The 13901-nt window shown below is 44.8% G+C and overlaps 1 protein-coding gene across 5 annotated transcripts in view; it reads right to left on the reverse strand.

Moving 5' to 3' along the window:
* Positions 1-13901, reverse strand: part of tanc2b (tetratricopeptide repeat, ankyrin repeat and coiled-coil containing 2b) — a 141959-nt gene that overhangs the window by 37257 nt on the left and 90801 nt on the right. For 2 of the 5 annotated variants that reach the window (XM_041963437.1, XM_041963435.1), the window contains exons 6-8: positions 11972-12088; positions 5270-5418; positions 648-831 (exon numbers count right to left, since the gene is read on the reverse strand). In XM_041963437.1, the coding sequence (XP_041819371.1) occupies positions 648-831; positions 5270-5418; positions 11972-12088 (450 nt within the window). Of the gene's footprint in view, positions 1-647; positions 832-5269; positions 5419-5669; positions 5851-11971; positions 12089-13901 lie in introns of those variants that run through there. The other 3 variants (XM_041963436.1, XM_041963439.1, XM_041963438.1) reach the window with 2 other exon arrangements.

Raw genomic sequence — 13901 nt, forward strand, 5'->3', positions numbered from 1 at the left:
ATGTCTTAGAGACCAGTTTGGACAGGAGGAACGACCACAGCGACCAAACACTATCTCAACATAACTTTGGGGATGTCAGACCTGCACACATGTTAACCTTCATGAGTGCAAGGCCGCAAGCTAGATGATGATGAATAATATCTAAATGCTGCACAACCAAAGCTCCAAATACAGCTACAATATCTAAGAACATAATAATTATCAAGATAACCATAGCATTGGGACATTCTGCATGTTCTCTACAGGAAAAGCTGGGGTCCCGTGAAAAGAATAAAACCAACATTAACTTTCTCCTGCAAAGAAGCATCGTCTGTGCAGCCGCAGGCCTCCATTGTTGTCTACATCTTTGAACTGGGTGACATGTTCTTCATTTGGATGACCTGCGGCACTGTAGTTTATTTTGAGTCAATCCCACATAAACCGTCCTGCAGCTTTAAATACACACTAGCTCACCAAATGAACTATTTAATTACCCAGAAATCACTCGGCTTTTCAAATTAAAAGCAAAATATGTTTTTGATATGTTTTATGTCGTTTAGATGCCACAGACAGAGCAGGGAGGAGGGAAAGCTGACAATAACAAACATAGTGAATGTCAGCGTTATCCTTTAAGGACTTTATATATGTTTGTTGAGACTGCCTCTTACCGATAATCCCGCTGTCCCTGCTCTCCAGGGTTGAGGTGGGACTGGTGACGGAACCGTAGGCACAGTCCTTGTTGCCGGCCTGGCCAGGCATGGCAGGGGGGAGGGTGGAGCAGGGGCTGCCTGCAGGGGGTGAGGCAGTACTGCTGGTCAGGGTGGAGCACGGGCTGATCCTCTGGTTCTGGCCCTGGGACACACACACCGACACACATTTTTAAAAGCTTTGTTCGGTTCCAACAACTCAATTAGTTCACAGGGGTATAAATGGCAAAGTACAGCATTTGGATTTTTGTATCTGAGTCACATAGAGAGGAAAATGTCACTTCAATATTGCCGTTTTAAAAAGCTCAACCCCCTGCTGGCTCCATATAGTCAGCCCTTCGGATCGGACATGCATACAAACACGCATCATTAATAAATAACCATTTGTAGCAAACCTGTATTTTAAAATACAGGTTTGAAAGAGCTTCTCTGATTGGATGACGCTACACAGCTTTAGAAAAATACACATTCACAGTATACTTCCACACATAAACACACTCAACAAGCAGTATTCTTTCCACTAATATTTGTAAAACCTGTAAAAAGCACCTATAACACCTACAGTCACTTTACAAATGCTGCTGAATTGGAGAGATATTATACATATCAGGGACATGATCCAGAACATCCAAATGCAGGAAAACAGTCATTTCCCCTTTTTAGACTCTGCAGTCCCATGGCACATGAGCGGTTGTATAATGCAGCTCCTCCTAAAGATGTGTGGTGGGGGTTGTACGAGATGTTTTTCACAAAGTTTTGAATCTAATATAACTTTGAATGGGTGTTATAATCTGAAATGAGATCAAAACAACTACGATTTGTTGAGGAGAACATAGTATCTTACCCTCACTGACAGGCCTGTTTTCATGCATATTTTCCTCTTGATTGCCACATACGCACACTCTGAATATATATTCTTTGCAGCCGCTGCATTGTTTTGGCACCCTGCAGTGACCCTCTTCTTTATCGACTCAGGTTAGGAGACAAGAGACCACAGGGGACAAAATAAAAACACTCTGCTGCATCTAATCTGCTGCTGCACACACCCACAGACGCGCTCTCACACAAACACACAGGCGCACATATAGAAAAGAGACATGCAGCATCCACGGCTTTGCAGAGGCGCACGAAAAACAGGGACGCGAAGTGGTTCGATGCGTAATCAGACACCGAAACACACAAACACATGGATGTCCCTCCTTAGCGGTGCAGTGGGTGAGTTCAGGTCAAGGCTGGGGTGAACACAGAGAGAACAGGAGGGGTGAAGTGGTGCTCGAGGATAAATCTAGACTAGTTTAATCTGCAGGAAGAAGACAGAAGGGACGCACTAAGCTAATACACACACACATACAGTTGGGAGTAGAGCAGCAATTATTTTTATTATTGATTAATCTGTCAATTATCCGTTGACAGCCTCCTGAGGCTGCGGCTCAGGAGATACATCGGGATGCCAATTAATCGTAGGGTTGGTGGTTTGATCCTCCGGTCCTCTTGTCCACATCTCAAAGTGTCCTTTCAAGACCACTGATCCCCAACTGCTCCCACTGGCCAAAGACATCATGGCCCATTTGCTAATTAACACAAAGTACAGCTGAGGTGTGTGAGAAGGTCATTATTTGGTCATAAACCAAAGAACTGGACAATTTTAAATTCTGACCTGATGAAGGCGCTAGATGAAAAGTCAGAGGATCTCCAGTCATTTAAATTTCATCCTCTGGGGACTATGAATGTCTGTACAAATTTTTATGGCAATCTTTCCAACAGCTGTTTGGATATCACAACATTTGCTGGTCAACTGATAATTGTTAACTGATTCTCAAAACTGCTGTTCATTGATTTTCTGTTAATTGACCAAAAAAAATCATTCAGAAGCATCGAAATCTGCCCCAGACTCCCTTAAAAAAAATCACAGTTTTATGGGTTGTTAAGTTATGAATTCAGCAAATGTAATATATTCAGTTATATCTTTCTTTATATAAACAATTTTGTTTGTCCTGGCGTGTTTCTCTGTGACCAGCTAAATTAAATGCCTTGTTAACAGCAGATCAGCTGCACAGATGAATGCAACACACACCATCACACACACTGTTATTTCTTATTGTATATCATTAATTTCCCTCCCTTATAGCTTTCATTTTTCATGCACCTCTGCTGCATAACAATCTTTTGGCACTTACTGCATGCTCACCCTCTAAATTTAAACAACACTATTTTCATGTTTTTCAAAACAAATATCTTTATCGGTGTTGTGTACCGATGCCAGCATGATGTCCAGATTGCGTTTAAGAGCCGAACTCAATGCAAGCCATTTACACTGTGCATTAATAAGTGTTTCTCTTATATGGATAACATGTCCAGATACAGATCAGGTTTAATTACGAGGTGCAAATGAGGTCTTATTCGGAAAGTGATGATGCCAATATTAGTCGCGTTTTTGGAGCATTCTTTGGTCATGTATACGGTAAATTCAGAATGTGTTCGTCATTTGTTCGTTCGCAGTTTGGACACACAGACGCTTGTTTTATGTTCAGCGTGTTAGCTAACAGTTTGCTGTGAAAGGATTAGCACAAATGCTGCAATGCCGACCTTTACCAGAAGGTGGCTGAACGAATGAAAGTCGTGCCATCATTAATGTCAATACGTTATACGAGCACGGCTGCATGTAAACAGGAATATTGGTGCAATATTTATTTTCATTAGCCATGTGACAAGCTTGGTGTTTTTTGGAATAAGGGGAAAAACTGGAATATTTTGTGCATGTAAACATAGTCACTGTCCACTACGCTACGTGGCCTCTAGCCTCTGCTCAGGATGTGTTTGTGCGACTGATTGAGACAAACAATAACATTTCGTCAGGCCCGCTTTCAGTCACCGTTGCCCTCTGCTCCTTGCCGTGAACGGGACCGCTTAACTGTCATGTTTACAGGAGCTTGACACCAGCGCCAACAACAAACACGCAGCGACACTACAGCTCAGTCTGCTGGGCTAATGAACCTCGGCTTGTGCAGGACTGACCTTAAACGTCGCACGAGGATTGGATTGAACTTGGAGCATTGCGTCTATTCAGGGAGCGGGAGCACGAGAGTATGAAAGGCAATTAACTGCACGCTCTGCGAGTTAAGGTCACCTTGCTCCGTCAGCTGGTGAGGTCTGGCAGCAGAGACACCAGCTATTGTCGGGATTTAACCATGTCAGATGGAAGATGGTAGGTAGGAGTTTTACAGAAAAAAGCAAACCCTCGCTGCATGCTCACTGATGACTCGGTTATGATGACAAACATTATGACAGACTTTCAGCGTTCTGCAAATATCCAGATTACATGTGCGAACCCACTGTATTACTGTAATTTGTGCTCTCCATTGAAAGATGGTAAATCCCAAGCAAATTAGAAAAATTACAACAAAAGCCCACTCTAATCTGCTAATAGATGGTGTCTCGAGGCAATCCTTGTCATATTTGGTGGTTAATGAATCAAACAAACTGCAATCCGGAGAACAGTATTTGGGGCAAATATCTAAAATAATAAGTTTGTACTGCGTGCACGATGCAGCAGGGTGCTAGTATGAGTCACGGTTCTAAAAAGAGCCGCTTGAATAAACCTCTCTCAATTTATACACCCCCACTGCTACAGCAGCGCTCACATCAAGCACAGGCAGTCCATCAGTCTAATCGCTTATCCACACTGCTTTAGTGCAGAACCATACCTGGGCCCGCTCTGAACGCTTCAGCAACAGGTTCGCCCCTTTTCCCCCCTCCCCCGTTTCTCCTTCTCTCTCCGTCTCCACCGCAACTGTTTTCCTCCCTCGATTTGGAAAATTCATACCTGTCAAATCAGGTTTAGGTAGAGAAACCAGGGCATCTGCTGCAGAGCTTAGAGCGAACCCGTTGCGCCAAGAGCTGTTTGTTGTACAACTGCCAAGTTCACAATCTGAAAGGTTACGGCGCACAAACCGATGAGAGGAACATTAAGCCGGCCCTGCTGCATGTCAGCTCAAGAAACTTGAGTTCAATAAGCAAAGTTTAAAGCACAGTGGGAGAAAAATAATTGAGAGTATTTGTTATGTATAAATCTAATTAGACGGGTAGATATCTGATGCTTGATGTAGGGGCGCTGATAAAATCTGAATCCTTTGCGCTGCGGCGTCTGAGGGCAAAGTCTTTTGATCTGGCTATCCCGTCTTCCAAAGTTCTGTCAAAATCGAGTGTAAACAAGGACATTATGAAGATAAATGTCAAAACAGATCAAATCAGACCTCTGCGTGTTTGTTCAAGTTCAGAGGCGCGATCTCTCACAATAGAAATGTGTCAAAATCACATACGAAATAAGACAATTAGTCCAGGATGAAGCGGAACGATAGCAGGGAGGGAGATAAAAAATAAACTAAAGCAAGGTTTTGGCTTCTTACAAAACCCGCTTTTGCGCAGATTGACTCAAAAAGTGACTGCGTACATCTGGTGATATGACATTTGAGTGTCAGCGTTGCGAACTTCTTTTCAAAAGCATCCAGACAAAAATGGGCCTCTCAGTCACGTCCTCAAAGCAGACTGCATTGTGTGTCCACTTCATTAGTGAGACCCATTACCTGTCTCGCCTCGGGTTCCTCCATGCTGTACTGGGTACCGGCCGGCCCCTCGCTCACTTTGTCTCCCAGAAGGAAACCCAGGCGCGTCATCAATGTGTTGGCTGCCTCATCCACCGACGGAGGGGGGCCCAGCTCCTGGCTTGACTCCCCTGCAGAGGCAGAGACGGGAGGAGGAAGGAGGTGGAGGCAGAGAAAGAAAGAAAGAATGTGTGTCAGTGGTGGGTAGGAGCAGAACAGCAAAAACATGCTTTAAAGGCTTGATGTCAGCCACCTCTTTACCTAGAAATACTAAACACGGAATATCTGCTACACCTGCTTTGCATAAACCACTGCAGCGACAACGGGGCCGGATACAGCAGAGACAGCACCTGAGCTGACGATACGATATGAAACAGCCTACCTGAGTTTTCCCATAGCTCAGACCTGTGCATTACAGGCACATTCCACCACAGCTGGACGTCTTTGTCGAGGCGTCTCCGTACATTAACTCAAAAATCCCTTCAGCCACAACTACAAGGATCCCGTCAAACTGTTTACAAAACCCCTTTCCACGCTGACTAGCGAGAGCCCTCTACGCTGACGACAGCTCCTTCCGCACCGCTCGCCGCCACTGCAGCTCGTGTGACGTAATGAGATACGCCCTTCACCTGAGAGTGTGTGTGTGTGTGTGTGTGTGAGAGAGAGAGAGAGAGCGAGAGAGCGATGGTGTGTGACTTTTCAAGGCGAAGTGGGTGTGTATCCACAGCTCTATCCTGTTTACACAGACTCACAGCTCTAAAAGAGGGAGAAAACAGCAGAGCGAGAGAGTGCGTGATGATCAGATGATCAAAAACCCCCCCACACACACACGCACACACACACTCGCAGAGCTGAGGGATTTCAGTTGCAACAAGACCCAAAACAAAATCCCTTAATGACCTCATCTTCTCGCCCTGTTGCCTGGTTACTTTCCATCCACAACAAACCGTCATTCGTGGTTTCATATTTTTCAATAACACCTGGCTATCATGCCCTAGAGGTGCCTACTATATCAGCTTCAATTAAATTTCACTTTATTTACTCGAGTGTCACTCTCAGAGCTGAAGCTTCCACTAATTACTCACCCTGCTGGTTGTAAAAGGAGTAACTAGTGGTTAAATGCAAGCAGCTGCCATTGGATGCATAAGCCTCTGAATTGGCCCAGACATTAATGACATTGAAGCCAACGGCACGAGATGGCCGGTGTTTAAATAAAACAGCAGTGAGACAGAGACAGCTAGCGGTGGAGCCAGTTTTCTCTCTCTCTTCTCCGCCCCTCAGTCGTTTTCCTGCGGGGCAGGTTGGACCAGACTGGCAGGTAGCAACGCTAAGTCCTGACTGACGGCCGTGAGACAGTCCCAGCCACCGCACCGCCTCTCTGAAGACAGACGGCTCGTCCAAAGCCTGTGGCCTTTCGCTCATCCGTTCAAAGACTTACAGACGGACAGGCAATCTAAAGCCCGGCCTCCCTCCTCTATTTGCAGGCAGGGCACTGTCAGGATCCTCATTAGATTGACTCCGAGACTGGCTGAGCAAGTAAGGAAGACGAGCACCTTCTGAGGGAGTAAAAAAAAAACAACAACCTCTGAAGCAAATGGGGATGACAAGTTGGCGAGCCTCAATAAAAACACACAGCAGCAACCAATAATGAGGTAATCACAGCGCACATTAGGTCCAAAACAGCTAATTACGTATGAGCTTCGATGAGATGGATATAGTGGCTCAGTAACGCAGCTGGATACACTTTATGAGGAGTAGGGTATGTTTACGAGAGCCTCCAAGGTCACTGAATCCCCGTGCGTCCCTTGAGGAAGAGCGCTGAATGCAGCAACGGAGAAGATGTAGGTAGATGGAATTACCGCTCCACCTGCTCACAGCTAACATCACTGGGGACAGCTGAGATTCACAGCCGTCAGTAGGAGAAAACTGCCAAAAAACAAACCATCCTGAACCTTAAACATCTAATCTTACATATGGAGATGGCGCTAGCTGCAGTGTGTCTGGACACAGAGGAAGTGAAGGCTTCCCAGTTGACAGACTGGCAGTAGTAAGCAGTGAATACATTAGCACTGATTAGTCAACTGCTCCTGAGGGGTTTGTGGCCGTGACCGTGATCAAACGGGGGCTCTGGCTGTCTCTCCCAGCCTCTGTGCAAGTGTTTGTCCGCGTCCCTTCCACTCATCTCTTTGTCTGCCTCTCTCGCTCAGTCCGCCTGTTATCTCCTGTCTTTCTGGTCTCCCCTTTTCTTTTCTGGCTTCTTACAGCGGCACCTCTGTCGCAGCCAGCTGCTGGACAACTCTGCGCAGGGGCGAGCAGTTTGTTTTCTCTTTTGATGTGGGAGCAAAATCTCTAATCCTGGTGCACGAGTCCACAGCAACTCCCTTGTGCTAAACATAGACAATCCCTTTATACATCCTTGAAGTCTCACTCTCCAAAAAAGAAAAAAACACAGCACAGTTCAACATATGGCTGAGACCCGGCGGTTTGAGGAACCATTATCATGGAGCTGCCAAATAAAACCAAACCTAAACAAACAAAAATATATCACAGCACAGTATTTCATCTCCATCATGTACATCTGTTTTTAAACATTCCTCTGGATGTACCCAATAATCATGAGCTACTATCAAAGGGGACGCATACTTTACCATAATGTAAGGGCTGTATGTATTGATTTCTTTGTGTTTATAGCTCTAGTTTCTGTTCTTCAAATACGGATTACGACAATCAGACACCTCTTGCTGCAGCCGCTGGTGACATACATTCAGATCGCTTCAAAGCAACGTGACAGCATCGAGAAAACAACACTTCCAGAGGAACTTCAGGCGTTTCTCACCACAGTGACACCATGAGATCCTTAATGATAAAATTTGAATATGAAAAAAAGGCATAAAAAACATCTCTTATTTTTCTAAAACAGCCCCCCCAACACACACACACACACACACACACACACACACACAAACACACACACACACTCCTCTCCACTGGATTCCTGAGCTGCGAAGGAGACAGATGGTTGCCATAGCAACTATCTTTGCGCGCAGCTAGGAATGTGTTTCTGTGCGAGCGCATCTGTTTCTCCCTGGCCGTCCACAGATCTGCCCTCGCACCCCGAGAGAAGGGGGCGGGGGGGGGGGGGCGGGGGGGCATGGCCAGGACAGGGGAGGCTATTAACAGGCCCTGCCCGCAGGTAAGATAACGCAAACCATGTGGTGGCTCGTATTTCACCTGTACCTGGGCTCTTCAACTGTCACCTCAGCAGGGCGGGTCCACAGAGAGCAAACACTTCTTCACAAACAACGACGCGTCTGCAGAACGATAACGGCGAGAGGCTCAAAGTGGAGGATACTTCAACAGGAGGGGACAGACACATTGACTGATAGGTGAAAATGGATTCAAAGCATAGCTGTCGACACGAAAAGGAAATGAAAACACGGCAGCTTCACACCTGTTTTAGAGTTTCAGGTAAAAGGAAAACATGAATAACAACGAATAAACAAGCACAGAGAGGTGTGCACATCGACAGGAGAGCAGGCACTGGATGGCTGATCAAGAGATCAGAGGGGTGAATTTCACTTTCCTCGTGTGCACAGTAGTGATCTTATCTATGCAACAATGTTTGGAGGTTTTATAAATGAAAGTACGCCAGGAACTAGGTCTGGATTACAAGTGGCTGATGTGACGATATACACTGTGGGGCCATTGTCAGAGATTTTACTATACTGCTTATACCACAGAAACGTTCCTGAGCAGGACTGCTTTATGTTCATGTTGGATATTTATTTGATTTTACCATCAATGCAATGAAATACCTTGATATATCAGGATTCATTTTCCAGAATAGCTAAAAATACACAGTGTTATCTCGTTATGTCATCCACAAAGAGTTTCTCCACTGATTTTCCAGATGATTGGTAATCCTTTGGCACTTCAAGGCACATTTTGTTTTTAGCTATTGGCTTCCTTTATAATTAGTTGTGGCATTTCATCTTATCTTACATATCTATGTTATTTTGTGTATTTTAATATGTTTTATTTATGTGACGGTTTTATTATAATGCTGTGTCGAATGTTGTCCTGTCTGCCAGGTATTACGATCTCCCCAAAAAATTCAATTGGATATCTTTTTTGTCGGCTACAGTATAAATATCTGCTCTGTAAATCACATGTCCAAACCAAAATGGGGAAATTTACATCTTAGATAGTTTGGTTTCATGATGGTGGCCCAAGTATTTGCATTAATTTGCCAAAATACCATTCCCAACTATGCTGATGGAAAGCTTGTTTCCATACAGCCAATAAGATTGCACATTAAACAGCGTGTAAACATATCTGGAAAAGTCACTTTAGTCTATTCAGATGATGAAATGGTCCTCACTCCTTAATACCACTGCTTACACTGTCTGTCCATGGCTTTTAAACTACAGCGCAAGTTTGTCTCTCATTCCCCTGCTGGGGCTCAGCCTGCCAGTAGTCAGACCTCGCCCTCTAGTGACTGAGACAAGAAGGGACTTTTCTGATATTTCAGTGACATTTTTCTTTCTTTTAACAGTACAAAGCTATTGACAATACATTTAAAATACAATCAATGTACTAAAAAAGTTGTGTCTCTGTGCAAAACGTAAATAAAGACTGAATGCAATCATTTACAAATGAACTGTGTTTAGTTTTAAGTGTTCCTGAGCCCATGGAGTAACATCCTTTGTAAAATCTTGTGTTCACAAAGCAGTGAACCTCGCTCCATCCTCGCTTGTGAACCACTGAGCCTTTCCAAGATGCTCCTTTCACACCCAATCATGATACTATCACCTGTTACCAATCAACCTGTTTACCTGTGGAATGATCCAAACAGGTGTTTTTGGAGCATTCCACAACTTTCCCTGTCTTTTATTGCTCCTGTCACAACTTGTTTGAAATGTGCTGCTGGCATGAAAATTCAGAATAAGCAGATCTTTGGTGTAAATTTCTCTTTGGAGATTAATAAAGTATCTATCTATCTATCTATCTATCTATCTATCTATCTATCTATCTTTACAAAAATCAATGAAGTTGTTGAGGTAGATCTTTAAATGTATCGTCTTTGTGCTGTTGTTAATTGAGTATATGTCAAAAAGGATTAGCAAATGATCACATTCTGTTCTATGTATGTTTTATACAGTGTCCCAACTTGACTTTAATTTGACTACAAAAGGGGCTGACTAAATGGGATTTCATTTGGAAGACGGTTCAGCAGTAGCATTATTAGAGAAGCTTTCACTCTGATTTATATAAGGAGGACAGTTGGTGGTGAATTTTACAAGCTATCTCACAAAGTATTCACAAACAATATTTATGACACCACAAATTTCTTTGTAGGCCATAAAAATCAGCTGATACCTGACTTCCTGCCGGCGACAGACAGTGTCAGCAGCAGAGTGTGGACTGGCATGCGATCAGATGTTTAAGTCACTGCCCTGCTGCTACTCATGCCAGGGAGCCCTTGTTAAGAGCTAAGATGTCCATCTGTCCACCTGGGAGGTGCGAGTCCTCACCCCAGAAAACTCATCCCAGCCCTCCTGCTTCCTCTCCAGCTCAAGTTGTTATTGCACGGACGGAGAATTCCTGTTTGTGATCAACTGTTTTCCTGCCTCGATGGCGCTAGAGATTATCATTTCAGCCCTGAAATGTCACATCTGCAGGAGCTCTTAGCAGCTCATCACAACTGATAGGCTATTCCACAGTCTGTTTCACAGGGTTTTGCAAAATAAAGCCAGGGTCATCAGTTTTTCATGCGTGAAATTCAACAGCAAGCCAGGTGCCAAAACTAAGGGGACTATTCTAAGGTGCTACATACTATTTAGACTTGCACGGACATACGAAAGACTACAAAAATATATTCTAGTGCATTTTCATAGACAGATCACCTACTTAGAGCTCCCATTGAGCAGAAACTCAGCAGAAGAGGCTGACAGACGGACAAGGCTGGTAGCACTCTGTCGACCATTTTCCTTCTATGTTAGAACAGTTAAGCCCTCGGACCCCCCATCACTACTCCTCTCATGTCTTCATACAACCCCGGAGTGTTGCAGCATTGTCCTGCCCTGTTGAGAAGTCCACACATCCACCGGAGTTTGAGCCAACAAGACAGGTCAGGAAGCTAACACTGCGCTTCTCAGAGGCAACAGGAAGAGCAGAGGCAAGATGAGAAAGCAGATATACGAGAACCAAATCTCAGCAGAGCCCTATCCTCGAGTGACCCGCTTTACTGTCCTCCCTGCGCGAGGACGGGAGAGACGAGGGGGGAAGAGAGGGGGTGTAGCCGGGACAGATAGGGGGGTAGAAGGAAATCTGGACTGTCCACAGGATTACCGAGAAACCGCCGACTGTGAAGTTAACAGAAAACAGAGGCGGCACCTAAACAGGCTCTGCGTCCGGGAAGCAGAGCAGAGTGAGAAAGCAGCAAGAGAGGATTAGGGAGACGGGGAGGGAGGAGGCAACGAGGATGGACTCTGTGGGCACCGACAAAGCTATTTCATTAATGACCTTAGCAATGTTTTCGCCTTTGCAGCAGCAGGCAGAATAAGCGGCAAACCCAGAAATTCTCCCCATCTCTCTCTGAGTCGTTCTACCGCGTCCACAGACAGGAACCGGCATGCAAAAAGCAACGCAACAAAATGAGGGATGGGCTGGCTAAAAACTTACCAGGGCAGTATGTGTCCAGGTCTGGATTCTTGGCAGTGGTGGAGGTGTGTGTAGGGGAGCCAAGCTCTGATTGTGGAATGCGAGGGCTCTCCACAAACTTTGCTTTCCGCAGAGGGGCTGGGAGCAGAAAGCATACACACATATAGAGAAGGAGACAACATGTACACACAAAGAGACACACACACACACGCATGCACGCATGCACACACACACACACACACACACACACACACACACACACACACACACACAGATCAGGGAGATGGAAGAGGACAAGAAAGAGAGGACAGAGGAGTGACAGGGACAGGAAAGAAAGGGAGGAAGACAGAGAGCTTATGAGCTTGAAGCAGCACACTGATAAAATGAAAACATCCTCAAGGTTTTCTTACCCAGCTTTGTATTTGCCTTGGGTCAAATAAAGCTAAAGCATGTGTAAACAAGCGGCATGGGTAATCAGGTGCTGGGCTAAGGCAAACCAATACAGCGGCAGGACCTCAAGACATCACCGCACTTCCTCTGTGCAGGCCTTTCATTTCACTCACAACACTCGCAGAGCGGCGAACAAGATGGACTTTTCAACTGAAAAGATGGAGTGCGATAAATAAGCTTGTTGTGTCTACTCGTCCGGCGTCATAATCACACCAAGGAATGCAAATGAGATCCATTTTTGGAATGTTCTCGCGCCTGACTCAAGCACAAAGTCTGAGACATCAAACGAGTCCCTTTGACAAGAAATTCAGAGAGACAGAGAGTTGCATGTCGAAAGGCGGGGGTGGTGGTTGTGACACGATCTTTTTCTGGGTTCTTGGTCGCGGCACCGGGATTGTAAACACTGTTACCCAGGCTATCTTATAGCATCATGAGTGCATAAATTACGCCGGCAGTATCAGGTCTACTAAGCACAAGAACTCACAGCGCAGAGCAGCCTTTGTGCCGATCAGCACGAGTTCAAAACCCCGCCACTCGGCTGGATGTTGCTGTAAAATCACACCACGGCAACTGCATGCTACCATAATGCGGCATGTCAACTTGTTTGCTTGTACTAGAGTCTCTAAAAACTTACAGCAGACTTTTGCTACCCAGAGTGAAAGAAATCCATCATTTCATATTCAACAGGAATATTTCTAAACATATTTTCTCTGAATCACTTTCATGAAATGCTACTATCAAGGAATTGAACACAAAAAAAGTGTGCATGGCTCATTTGTTCAACCTTTTTTTGTTCATGTGTGTGTGTGTGGGGGGGTTTAGTAGCATAATTTGTTTTTAATTGACTAAGCTGGTTAAATAAGGGTTTAAAGCAGGCGATGTACTGTATTCTGCAACTGCTCACCCTTCTTATTATGGGTGAGTGCAAATGTCCAAAGCTATCTGATGAAACACCACCGAGCAGGGCTGAGCAGGAAGCCACGAGCAGCAGTTCAAACATATGTTGGAGAAACAGTGACTGCAGAACAAGAACAGACTCCTGAACATGTTTGTTTGGGGTTCACGTTACAGCTAATTCCAGTATAGTGTTTGTGTGTGTGTGTGTGTGTGTGTGTGTGCATAATGGGTGGAGAGCAGAGTCGACCGTCTGTCTAGATACTCTTTGTCTTAGTTTGTGTGAAGACAGACAGAAATAGATCAGACTACTGCAGCAGTGCAGACTTTTGGTCACAATGAAACATTCGTACAGCAGAACAGAAAACACTTGAGAGTTCATGCCTCAAGGCAGCAGGCAGCACAATCCTCTAAACTTGCCTTTTTAAAAACAGATTTTAAATTTCCAACCTCCACCCTCCATCCTTATCTGCATAAAAACAGATACTGTCCGCTGTCTTCAAGCCATTTGTCTTCAGGAATTCAACTTTCCAGGAACTAAGACGGCTCTGCTTCATGCTCTGTGGCTGATTTTGTTTAAATACTGGTAATCTAATGAGTTCTAAAG

The sequence above is a fragment of the Chelmon rostratus genome, chromosome 21 (genome assembly GCF_017976325.1).
Source record: "Chelmon rostratus isolate fCheRos1 chromosome 21, fCheRos1.pri, whole genome shotgun sequence".
Lineage (NCBI taxonomy): Eukaryota > Metazoa > Chordata > Actinopteri > Chaetodontiformes > Chaetodontidae > Chelmon > Chelmon rostratus.